Here is a 12,019-nt window from a genome sequence, read left to right as displayed (position 1 = left end):
TGTTCAAATTTAAAGTATCTAATTTACAAGGGATTTTTTCATTTTTTTCAGAGAATTTTGATTAGTTTTCAATTCTCTCCCACTTAATAATGTCTTTGCTAATAGGAAGGGCCAGAACTGAATGGTTGGGGTTTTATACAAATTTTGTTATTTCTTAAAAAATTATATATAAAATTGTATTTTTCAAATTTTTGAGGCTTTTGTGATTGTAAAAAAATAGTAATTTTTCAAAAAAAAAAAAAAAAAAGCCTCATTATGTGGGGGCCTTAAACAGTTTTCAATTCTCTTCCACTTAATAATGTCTTCCCTATTAGGGCCGGAACTGAGTAGTAGGGATTTTATACAAAATTTGTTATTTTTTAAAAAAATTATTTATAAAATAATATTTTTCAAAATCTTAGAGCTTTTATATACCTGTAAAAAAAATAGTAATTTTCTAAAAAATTGAGCATGCTGATAGTCATATATGTAATGAAAATTGTATGTCACAGTTATTTTTGTTGAGTAAAAGTAAAAATTATTTATTAATTTTATCAAAAAAAATTTAATTGTATTTTAGTATAACTGCACATGGGCAGTACTATCATCATTAAAAAAAATTAAAAACCCACGACTATTAAAAAAAAATACAATGTGAGGTGGAAGGTTCCTACCTCCACTTGGCTTAATTAAAGTCAAGAGTTGAGTCAATTATGGAGGACAAGTACAATAAAGATAACTTATATATGAGTAGTGCTGGACACGCACAAAAAGTACACATATTTTTTTAAGATTAATTAATCGTAAGGTTAAAATTAATTACATACTATCATGTATAAATAATGTATACAATTTGTGTGTCTATCAATCATTACTCAATACCATATATAGTATTTGTAATGGTATGGAATATTATGTGTAACTAATAATATATAGTCTGTAACTCTTAGTTACGGCTTTGTTTATTATTATTATTATTATTATTATTATTATTATTATTATTATTATTATTATTTACAATGTTGAATATTTTTTCTTAAATGAGATGCATGAATTAATACCTTACTAAAAAGCCTCTGAAATCTATGGCTGGCCGCCATCGCACAAGTTGTGGCAGTACTTGTTGGGCCTAGATTTCATAGAGACTTTCCAACTTGCAACCATTATTACATAAAGATAACAGAGTTTTCATACATATCTAATAGAATATTTAACGACGTCACTATCTCACTTTTTGTTTGGTAGAGAAGGAGGGGAATTGAAGAAAATTATTAGGAGGGAGGGAATTTCTAAAAATATATAATTTTTTATTGTTTTTTAAAAAAAATTTATATACAATAAAATTAATGAGAACAGACTATTTATACATGATAACATAATTACAAAATAATATAATATATATAGAGAACTTTTTTGGTGCGGGCGTTCCGTCGGTTTTTAATATATATTTAATTAATATACATTAGTTTATTATTATTATTGTTATTATTACGGTTTTTAATATATATGACACAAAAACGTAAGTTTATTATTATATATTAGTTTAAGTTTTGTTGTAGTCAGACTTTAGTTAGATTGTAGTCAGATTTTATTGTATCAATTAGTCATATAGTCAGATTGTATTAATTAGTCCATGTCTCTATCTCTGCTTTTTTTTCTTTGATATATATGCTACACGTAAGTCACTACAAAAAATCTTAGTTTTAGTCACAACAAATTTTGTGACTAAAAACAAAAAAATTGTGACTAAGGAAAAATCATTATACTTATGTCATCACTAAAAATTCCGTGGCTAAAAGTATTAGTCACAAAGATCACAATTTGTTGTCACTAAATGAATTTTTAGTCACAACAAATTTTATCACTAAAAATAATAGGTTGTGACTAAAGCTACATTAGTGACAACTTGTGATTAAGTATGACTTTTTAGTCACAAGTAATATTTTGTTGTTACTAAAAGTAACATTTAGTCACACAAAATATATGTTGTGACTAAAAAGTTGTCACTAAAGGTTACATTTATTTGTAGTGAGTGAACCAAGTGCAAGTGGGTGTGGTCCCATCCCCTGTTATGTTTTCTTCTTCATTGTACTTTGTTTTTTCAAAGTTCAGCCGTGAGACAAAAACGTAAGTTAACACAGATACAATTTGCAGTGATTTTGTTTCATTCTCTGGAGAAATGAGTTTGGTCTCATTCTCCATTTTCTTCTTCTCAGCTTGACCTATACAGGTATTGAGTTTCAGACTTTTTCTATTGAGCGATATTTTCTTCTTCTCAGCTTGAGCTATATAGGTATTGAGAGAAGAGAGAATTTTTCTGGTTTTCGTTGAGGGAGGCGAAGAAAACAAGGTATTCCATGGTTTATTTGATTTATACCAAATCAAACTAAAATCTGACTACAATAAAATTTAAACTAATATATAATAATAAACTAATATAATAATAAACTTACGTTTTTGTCTCATATATATTAAAAACCGTAATGATAACAATAATAATAATAAACTAATGTATATTAATTAAATATATATTAAAAATTGTAATGATAACAATAATAATAAACTAATGTATATTAATTAAATATATATTAAAAACCGTAGGTGCGGGCGTTCCGTACGCCCGCACCAAAGAAGTTCCCAATATATACCAAAATGAAAGATATGCCATGTTGTTTCATGCCACAAATTAAGGAACTTTCTACTATATATATAATGATGTCAAATAATTACACACATCAATATCACCAATATTAATTATATAATCCTTTGTGTCGTATAGCACTACTACCCCATCCCAAACCTCGTTTAGGCTATACATGGTTTGGTACTTACCTAGCCAACTATCAAACCTACGGACCTAAGGTCTACCCTCGACCATACTAAGAAATTATTCCTGGGGTCATCGAAGAGGATCATTACGTCAGGCTCATACTTAAGTTATGAAGGAGATCACACGGATGAATCGAGCATGACTTTACCTCTTGACGAGCTCACTGAGGCCTCATCATGTGCCTCGTTTCCTGAGCCTGAAGGTTCGAAGGGGCAAGGTCAATGGGCCCGAGAGCTTTGATCCACATGTTTGCCTCTCGTAGGGAGCTTGGTGGTGGGCACGAGTACGTTCTCCCATCTCGCATACTTGCGGTTGTTGCAGTCGTCAGTAGTCCTTCTTCTAGAAGGTTGTACAGTCGAAGTTTGTCCTCGTGAAGAAGGTAAGAGAGGGATCGTCGACCTTAGGAAAGCTTGAGGATGGTTTCCCTACATTCCCTCATGGCATCCGTAGGCTGAGGATGATGGTAGGTGGATATATAAAAGACTTAAGTAAGTCAACATGGCTCACAAATTAAAAGGGAATTTAGCCAAAAAATACGAGGAACTTACGAATTCTTCTAAAAGAATAGAATCGGGAGGGAGTGGGATCGTCTGTCTAGAAGAAGGTGGTTTTGAAGTTCGGGGGGTGGTTTGGAATGTCCTCGAACATTCGCTTCTCTTTTGGGTAGCTGGACAGATAGTAGAACCCATCCCCACCATGAGGTCAGGAAAGGTTGCTTTTGAGGCAGAAGAGATACAAGATCTCGTGCGCTGTGGGCTCCTCCCACTTCATCTCCTTATATAGCGATTTCAGCACAGACAGAATCCTGTCCGAGTTCGTCTGGAGTTGGAACATAGCTATGACGACATAGTCGAGAAAACTCCAGAAGTAGTCATTTAGAGGCAGCAAAGCCCCAGCTTGTAAGTGCCCACGGCTCCAGGCCACGAGCTTAACCTTTCTATCTGGGTTGTCTTCCCAGGTGCATAGCAGCTCCTCTCGTTGGAGCTGGCAGGTCAACAGACCAATTTCCAGAGAGCTTTAACCCGTGGCAAGAGAGGAGCTCAGAAATCTGTCGGGATGAGGTTATGGAACTTTTATAATGTTCGGCCTTGAAGAAAGAACTCTTCGAGACCAGGATGGAAATGATTTTGGGAGCTTTAAGTGGTTGGTTAGACGGACCCTCCATTAAGCTGAATACGAGCTCACCCGGTGAAAAGGCTACGATAATCTTGAGTTTGGGGTCTAGCAAATAGGCCTGATCTCAGGGTCTGGGTCAGGATAAGCTGCCACTCGGAGTCCCTTTCTTTTTCTCTCTTTGACCTCGTCGATCTGACATCGAAAGTGGTCTCGTATATCTTCTTGCTCACACTACTCTTTGTGCTCGCGGATCAATCGCTGGTTTTGAGTGAAAGACAACTCAGAACTGGAAGTTGATGGGTGGTAAGGGATAACAAACTTGAGCCCCCACCGATTCTCCGAGTACTACAACATCTAACAAGGAAGAAAAAGGTGAGGGTCCATCATATAGAAAATAATAAGAAGGGATTAAAATTTTGATAACTCGAGTTTGCGAGAATGCCTCGATCGAGACTGAAGGCTCGATAGGACGAGATTGATTAAGATGTTTATCCCAAACTATTGTAAAGTTCAGGCATCGAAAATGCACCCACATGAGAGTGGGATGGATACTATCAATTTAAAACAAAAGAGAATCCCAGATTTCCAAGGAAAAAGTTGGCAATTACCCGAAAAGGTAATGTTTTCGGGATTTGTGCATTTAAACCCTAAACCAAAACCCTATTTCTTAAGTTACACGAAACCTATGGCAAAAAAAAAAAAAAAAAATTCCCAACTGCCAAAAAAACTCCTTTTTTTACACATCTCTACTAGAAAATTTTCAATCTGAGTCGTGATTCTAAGCATTCCAAACCTACTCAAATCAGAAAACTTGCCTAAATGCAAGAAAGGAGCCATAAAATTTTGGTAAAAAACCAGATGCATCCTCATAGATAGAAGAAACACGTAAAAAAAGCGAAAAATGTAAATATAACAAAGAAATATCAAAGAACTTACACAGATTGAAGTGAGGATACAAGGAGATCATTGACTGAAGAAGCGAAAGCAAGGGTGATCTCACAGAATTGAATGTGTTGGAATGGCTTTGTTTTTTCGGTTTAGAGAGCATGCAAGGAAAACTCTGGTTCTTTCTTTCTTTTTCTCTTTGGTTTGTGATCTCTGAAGAATCAAAGTAAAGAATGAAGGAGAAGAAGGGGATGTCAAAGGTCGAATGGATCTAGGCCCTTGGTTTGAATTGAAAAAGGATCTAATGGATGGGGTTTAATTTTTACATTGCGGCAAAACGTACGAAGTTTCTTCCTAAGTTGAAAGCAGCTTTGCTTCAAGTGAATTCACTGACTTCTCTGTTTTAAATTTATGTATTCCATTCCCAGTGAAAGAAGCTTGTGCCTAGGAAAGGACATGTGCAAGAATAGAGAGTACTTGAGTACTCCTGGTTTGCAATCCCCAAGTGATGTGTGTCCACACTCAAGTGTGGTAGGTGGCACATTTTTCAAAAAATAGATTTCAAGAGTTTCCTTCTCAGAGGATTCGAACCAACACTTTTGAAGGGGCAAAATGTTACACCCAAATTTCGAGGATGTATAAATGAGTCACGAAATGTAGGCTCAAAAAGAGTAAGCTCGAAAATAACCCGCACTGGATGAACACTAGTACAAATTTGCACGATTCTTGACTTGTTCTTGTTGATGATTGACCACCAATTTAAAAGGCTCGATCTCAAGCACCAAGTTTGAAAGAACGAATCTTCTCCAAAGCACATGGATGTTATTCGAGCTTTAGTTGCAAGCTCGAAGGTATTGGTCTCTGAATTGAGTTCGATGAAACCACCAGCTGAGGAGGGGCTGACTGGAATAATGAGCTCGAAGTATTTATCGACTTCGAAAGCGCGTTAACCTTGCATTCGAGATCGACAACGTGTTTTTGCACGCAACAGTTGTTTGGAGATCTCTATTCCTTAGGGATTTGTTGTTATCTGATAATTAAATCTCAATTATCATGGGATATTATGTATTTAATTACAATTATTTCAGATTAGAATAATCAGTTGTAACATCCTTGAACAAGGGGAAGACAGTCTTCCAACCAGACCTATAAATAGTCTGGTATTTTTCATTTGTAGTCACACACAATATTATACTGAGAATACTGTGTGGAATTGCTATGAGAAAACTTTGTGAAGGTATTACGAATCAATAATATTGACACATGGACTAGGCAGACTTTAACTGATGAACCACATAAAAATCCTACTGTTCCTTTCTTATTTTATAAATCTTTGTTTAGTGCTCTTCAGATTTAAATGGACGAAAAAATGCGTCATCGACTTATACTCAATGTTATATCCATCAAAATTATAAAATCAATTATGATCCTCTTTCTCCAATCATTTTTAAATTCATCTCTCCATTAATTTATTCGAAATAAAAAAAAAAAACCCAAGTAAACCATAATCTTATAAATGAGTTAATATTCATATACGAGACAAGAATATGATTATAGTATATATCAACCACCATTTATGTATATTGGAAGAGCTTGTGAAACGATCATAATCATAGAAACTTGTGTTGCTCATGGCATGTTAATATTTCATAGCAAAAATTATCTAGAGAGAAACATGAGTAAAACCTCTAAGAATCTTGGCAAAGATTAAGATGCTTTTTATTACAACTTCATTAATATACTAATAAAAACTACATGATTATGATTAATAAACATTGCTGCAAACAATTGACAACGAACAACCAAAACAAACTTTAGCACAACAGTTGCTAGTGAACTTGTCAAAGCATGTTCAATGATACCTCTCCCGACTGAGATTCCTTGACTTTTTTCCTTCTCCTTCGAACCCATCGCAACATTAGTTGTTGTAGAAAATCAACTGCGAAAGGCTTCAAGCCCTCAGGAATAGATGAGCAGGGGCGGGAGAACTTGAACCAGCAATTGGAGAGTACATGTTCCAAGTCAATGGCCATAAGAGCAAGGGCTTCAACATTGGTGTGGGATTTAAGATTTGCAACCGAAATAGGAAACTCATCAATGGATGTTGACTTTAATCGCCATTCTATGAGTTCATTTCCATAGAAATCACCTTTTTGAAGTCGACTCATGGGAGTAGTTTCATTTCCAAATGCCCACACAACACCTTGTGTGATGAAGAGAATCATATCAAGTGGCTCTCCTTTTCGAATGATATAACTTTTCTCTGAATATTTGACTGGTTTCAGATATTTGCATATTGTTTCGTATGCATATTCATCCATGTTTTGAAACAACGGAACCTAAAAACAAACAATAGAAAGACATATTATATTTATTGCTCAAATTTAAAGTATCAAACTTAGTGATATAATAGAATAACTTACCCTTTTCAATATAGGGAAACACAAGTGTTTCTTAATGTACATTCCCAATGAAAAAGGAAGTACATGCAAAATGTTGATATTATCTACTTCTTTTCCTTCTTGAAATCTCAACTGAATGAATTTCTTAATCTTTGACGTTACATTCTCATCGAAAAGTTCATTTTTTGATATCCACAACTCTGCTTTTTGTTCTGTCGTGTTCCTATCGTATTTTTTAACACCCAATATTTTGGTTACCCAAGCTGCAAACTATATTCAAAATGAATAATAATAAGTAACACGCATTAACGAATCCAAAACTACAACCCAGGTCTTATTAATAGCTACTATCTGTTTACTCACCTCGTTAGGATTGGCATCCTCTTTTATCAGAGAATAGAATTCTTCGACATTAAAATCTTTGCCTTCCCTAATTGTTAGAGTTATGTATCTCTTGATGGCTTTCTCTAATTCAATGTCTTTCTCGTTGATGAATTTCTCTTTATATGGAATTAATAAAAAAGAATCTACTTCTTGTTTTATGATACTTGTCTTTCTCCTTATCTCTTCTGACTTTGTCGTTTCCAGCTGCATGTATGTCTGAATATAATTGATGATATTATTTTATCATGAAATTTGAGAAGATGTATGTCTAAATAATCCTAAGTAATTTCTCTAGTATGGGATAACTTTATTTCATTAGAAAGGTTGAGATGATATTCATCTCATTCAATTACCCTAAAAAATTACAAATTTGCAATCAACATATTTTCTCATAATTTATTATTGTTACAAATAATTAGGTCATTTATATTTCTCATATAACATTATCCGAGAGTTATGAAGAAAAAGTAAATAAATCGTTAACAAAATGTGAACATACCTGCAAATTTCCAATAAGATATAGAAAAAAAAGTAAACCCAAGGCAGAAATGAGAATTGCGAAGCAAATTTCTGGTATGCTGCTACTTGTGTCAAGGTTTTGACCAAAAGAACTGCAAGAAAAAAAAAACATAGAGATATGAAGATCAGAAGTGTCTGATGAAATACAACTTTTTTTTTTTAATTAAAACACTATATAACATATGTATATACATACAAACCTTAAATTACTCAAACCCCACCAAAAACATTGAAAGAATTTTTCGCGAAATTGTTTTTCGGTGATCATACGAGATTCAATGGCTTGAGTAAATATTCCGTAATCGAACACAGTTGCATTTGGTGGATTATTAGGGCAATACTGATCCATATTTGTCAAAGTCTTCATGGGATGGTTGTGACGACAATCAAAAGGACCAGGATCACATTCTTTTGTATTCGTTAGTTTTTCACATGCCTTGTGCCAGCAACGTGTCTCAGCAACAATCGAATAAAAGTACCAAAAGGCTCCAAACACCTATGATGATATATACGTCACAAGTTTATTATTAAGAAAGCTAATTAAATGACCATATAAAAATTGATCACTCTCTATAAGAAATATGAATAGAAGAAGATGATAGTACTCACATGGCTAGAAATAATATAGACCATAAATAAGAAGGCACCTCTGACTACACGTTTAGAGAGTGAGTCAAAAGCTCTTCCTAACTCTTTGGCTAATAAGTACACATGAAGAGTTCGAGGTGCATATTGAAGAAGAAGTACTGTGTTGATGAACCATCTTGCTACCAAATTTTGTAATCCAGTAATCTTGGAGAAAAACAGTAAAAATACCACCTGTATGGACAAATCTTATATTAGCTATATACAACTTGGAATAAACATTTCTGACAGAAAAAAAAAGGAATATTAATAAAAAGTAAATTTTTTTGGAAGATTGAATTTAAAATTACGACATGAATATTAAGCACTTGTTCAGTGACATACCATATATATGTCATTTTCTCAAAAGAAAATAATACCTGAGGAAGAGGAAGAAAGGCTAAAACATTGAGTAGAAGATAAGGCCAAGGAAGCCCAGTGAAAATTGATTTATCAAGTTTCTTAGACATGGCTAGCGCAGTCTTAAGCCGAAATATGATGTGTAAAACATAAGAGAAATCGGTAACAGATCGTAAAACAAGAGATACGATCAGCAGTTCGAAATCTTGAGTAAGGCACTTTTGGTCGTCGTTTACAATTGGAATGTAGAGAAAAAATGGATCAATGAAAACTCCAATCACACATGAAGCCAAGAATATCGTATTCCATTGTCGAGAGTAATATGCTGTCCAAGGATTCAGTATTTCCTTTTCTTTTCTTTTATCTTTGTAGCGTCGTTCTTGTATTTCATGATCTTTAGTAGTGTTGGAATCACTATACAAAATAAAAAATTTAACATTTAGAGATAATATGAATTGATAACATATAATAACATTTAAAAAATAACATATAATAACAGATTGTTACTAAGGTAATTTTGGTCATATAACCTATAATATTTATTGATAACATTTGTTATGATTAATAAAAACACGTTTAGGCACAACCAATTAGTTTTAGTCGTGGATTTTTTTAGCGATGTAGGCATAATAATAATTTTTTATTAGCAAAATTTGTGGATGAGGTATAAAAAAATTTGTATTCTCTGTCTCCTTATATTAAATATTTACTTTTATATTTTATCTTCTTTTTTTTTAATTTTTATATTATTCTCTTAAGCCAAGATTTATATTTATATTCATCCCCTCAATTTTAACAGTATGATTTTGACAGTTTTTTTTAAAAAAAATATTATATATATGAATATGAAAATAGCTTACTTTCAATAATTTATAATCTATTTATATTTTTGACTGGAACATCTCTTATGTCAGTATTATTATTACCCTTGGTTTGTTTTATCATTTGGTTGATTTAATTTGTCTTTTCTTTTCTCTTGGAGCAATGCTACACATATTTTTTATTTATCTACTCTATTTAATTAGACATTGTGATGAGTATATAAAAAAAAAACTGAATTATTTATGCTTTACAAAGTTTTTCAATCATATTTATGTGTGACTAAATAAAGTAATCTTAAAGAATTATGATAATATTCATGTGTGCAACCAAAGAAAGTAATAATGCTTTTCTATGCTATAACACACCCAGTACTGTCAAACTCATTCCTATCAAGTCAAAACTATATACCAAATGCCATCTTAGAATGGAAAGATCTTTATTCATGACATAATACAAAGCTCAAGATAAAATAAATAGTATATCAAACAACCATGTATATATACATAAATATTTAGAAGAAAAAATTACTTACCGCAATGCGGCGAAACCCTTGCCTTCGAGATTGTTCATATCTCAAAATATATATAAAAACTGCAATTATTAATCTGCTTATTTAATAATCGTTAAAATAAGTTATATATATATTACATACCTATATATATATAGGGAGAAGAAATGGTTATTAACAATTTGAGAAGGTGAAGCATTGGACCTTAAATTTCTACGTATTGCAGAAAGGTCAACACAGTCGAGTTCTATGAAACTTCTATGCATTGCAGAGCTTATCCGACGTCAATAATAGACAACAAACGTAAACAAGATGAGACGCCATCAAGTTTCTGTGGGCTTATTCTCCTTCTCATGCCCCAATTTTCTATCAATTTATATTAAATATATAGTCTGATCAATATTAAATATTATTATAATAATAATTTTATATAATATTTAAATTTATATTAATAAATAATTATTCTTAATTTGTTACTTTGAATATTATATTAGTTGATAAAAAAATATTTAAAATAATCGTTTTCTGCATACTTTTAATATAAGGAGATATATAAACGAGGGAATTTACTCATTTTGTATTATGTATTTTTGCAAATTATCATTTTGTTCCCCTCTTTTTTCAATAATGCTCGTATGCTACTCTTTATTTTAAAATGATACATATTTGGTACCTGAGACTCATATTTTATAAATAAATTTTTATTAATATGACAAAACTATTATAAGCTATATGTAATTAAATAATCAAATTTGAATTTGGAACTCACATAATTGAAAGTGTGGTGATTAAATTGGTAAAATTTTATTAAATAAATTTGAGTTTAGGGTACTAAATATATATGATTTCAAAATACAGGGTACCAAATATGTACGATTTCAAAATAAATGGTACCAAATGAGCATTATTGTAAGCACAGGGTACCAAAATAATACTTTACAAAAACAGGGTACCAAATGGTTACCTACCCTAATTTATAAGGTATTTTTTATTTTATTTTTGAGAATTTTGATTAGTTTTCAATTCTCCCACTTAATAATGTGTTTGCTAATAGGCATACATATGTATGAAAATTGTATTTATGTCACAATTATTTTTGTTGAGTAAAAGTAAAAACTATATTCTTTTCTTTGGAAGATTAATTTTGCCTACAAATTTTAATTGTCTTAGTATAACTGCACATGGGCAGTACTATCATTAAAAAAATTATAAAAAAATAGGACTATTAAAAACAAATGAAAAAATTACAATGTGAGGTTGCGAAGGATTGGATCTTCCTACCTCCACTTGCCTATTATATGCTTGAGTGGAGTCAAATATGACAATTCTTTCTATGCATTGGATCAGCTTATTAGCAAAAGGGTCATTATCAGTGGCTAACTAATATATAGTAAGAGACAAAACAAAAATGGCAGCTATAACACAACTAGAAGTGCTGAAGAAATTATCTATTGCGTTTTTTTTTTCACTTTCTTTTATCTATAAATGACATACGAATATTATTTAATATTTAATATTTTACTATTTTTTTCAAATTTCGACTGGAATCTAGATCCCATTTATTAATTTAAGAGATTGTAATATATAATA

General features: G+C 31.9%; 1 protein-coding gene across 3 annotated transcripts; it reads right to left on the bottom strand.

The window, feature by feature from the left end:
• Positions 1 to 6,417: 6,417 nt before the first annotated feature.
• Positions 6,418 to 10,701, bottom strand: LOC133834317 (cyclic nucleotide-gated ion channel 1-like). Of its 3 annotated transcripts, XM_062263895.1 has the most exons (8): positions 10,454 to 10,696; positions 9,120 to 9,513; positions 8,725 to 8,934; positions 8,316 to 8,611; positions 8,096 to 8,207; positions 7,576 to 7,812; positions 7,234 to 7,482; positions 6,491 to 7,149 (listed from the first exon to the last, which is right to left on the bottom strand). In XM_062263895.1, the coding sequence occupies exons 1-8, from the start codon at positions 10,489 to 10,491 to the stop codon at positions 6,652 to 6,654; spliced, it is 2,034 nt and encodes a 677-aa protein (XP_062119879.1). In that variant the 5' UTR covers positions 10,492 to 10,696; the 3' UTR covers positions 6,491 to 6,651. The 3 variants fall into 3 exon arrangements, with proteins under 3 accessions (XP_062119881.1, XP_062119879.1, XP_062119880.1); XM_062263896.1 differs by lacking the exon at positions 7,576 to 7,812 and having other exon boundaries at positions 10,454 to 10,697; XM_062263897.1 differs by lacking the exons at positions 7,234 to 7,482; positions 7,576 to 7,812 and having other exon boundaries at positions 6,418 to 7,149; positions 10,454 to 10,701.
• Between the last annotated feature and the right edge of the window lie 1,318 nt (positions 10,702 to 12,019).

This window comes from Humulus lupulus, chromosome 5 (assembly GCF_963169125.1).
Source record: "Humulus lupulus chromosome 5, drHumLupu1.1, whole genome shotgun sequence".
NCBI classification, from domain to species: Eukaryota; Viridiplantae; Streptophyta; class Magnoliopsida; order Rosales; family Cannabaceae; genus Humulus; species Humulus lupulus.
This window is presented reverse-complemented; position numbering and strand designations above follow the sequence as displayed.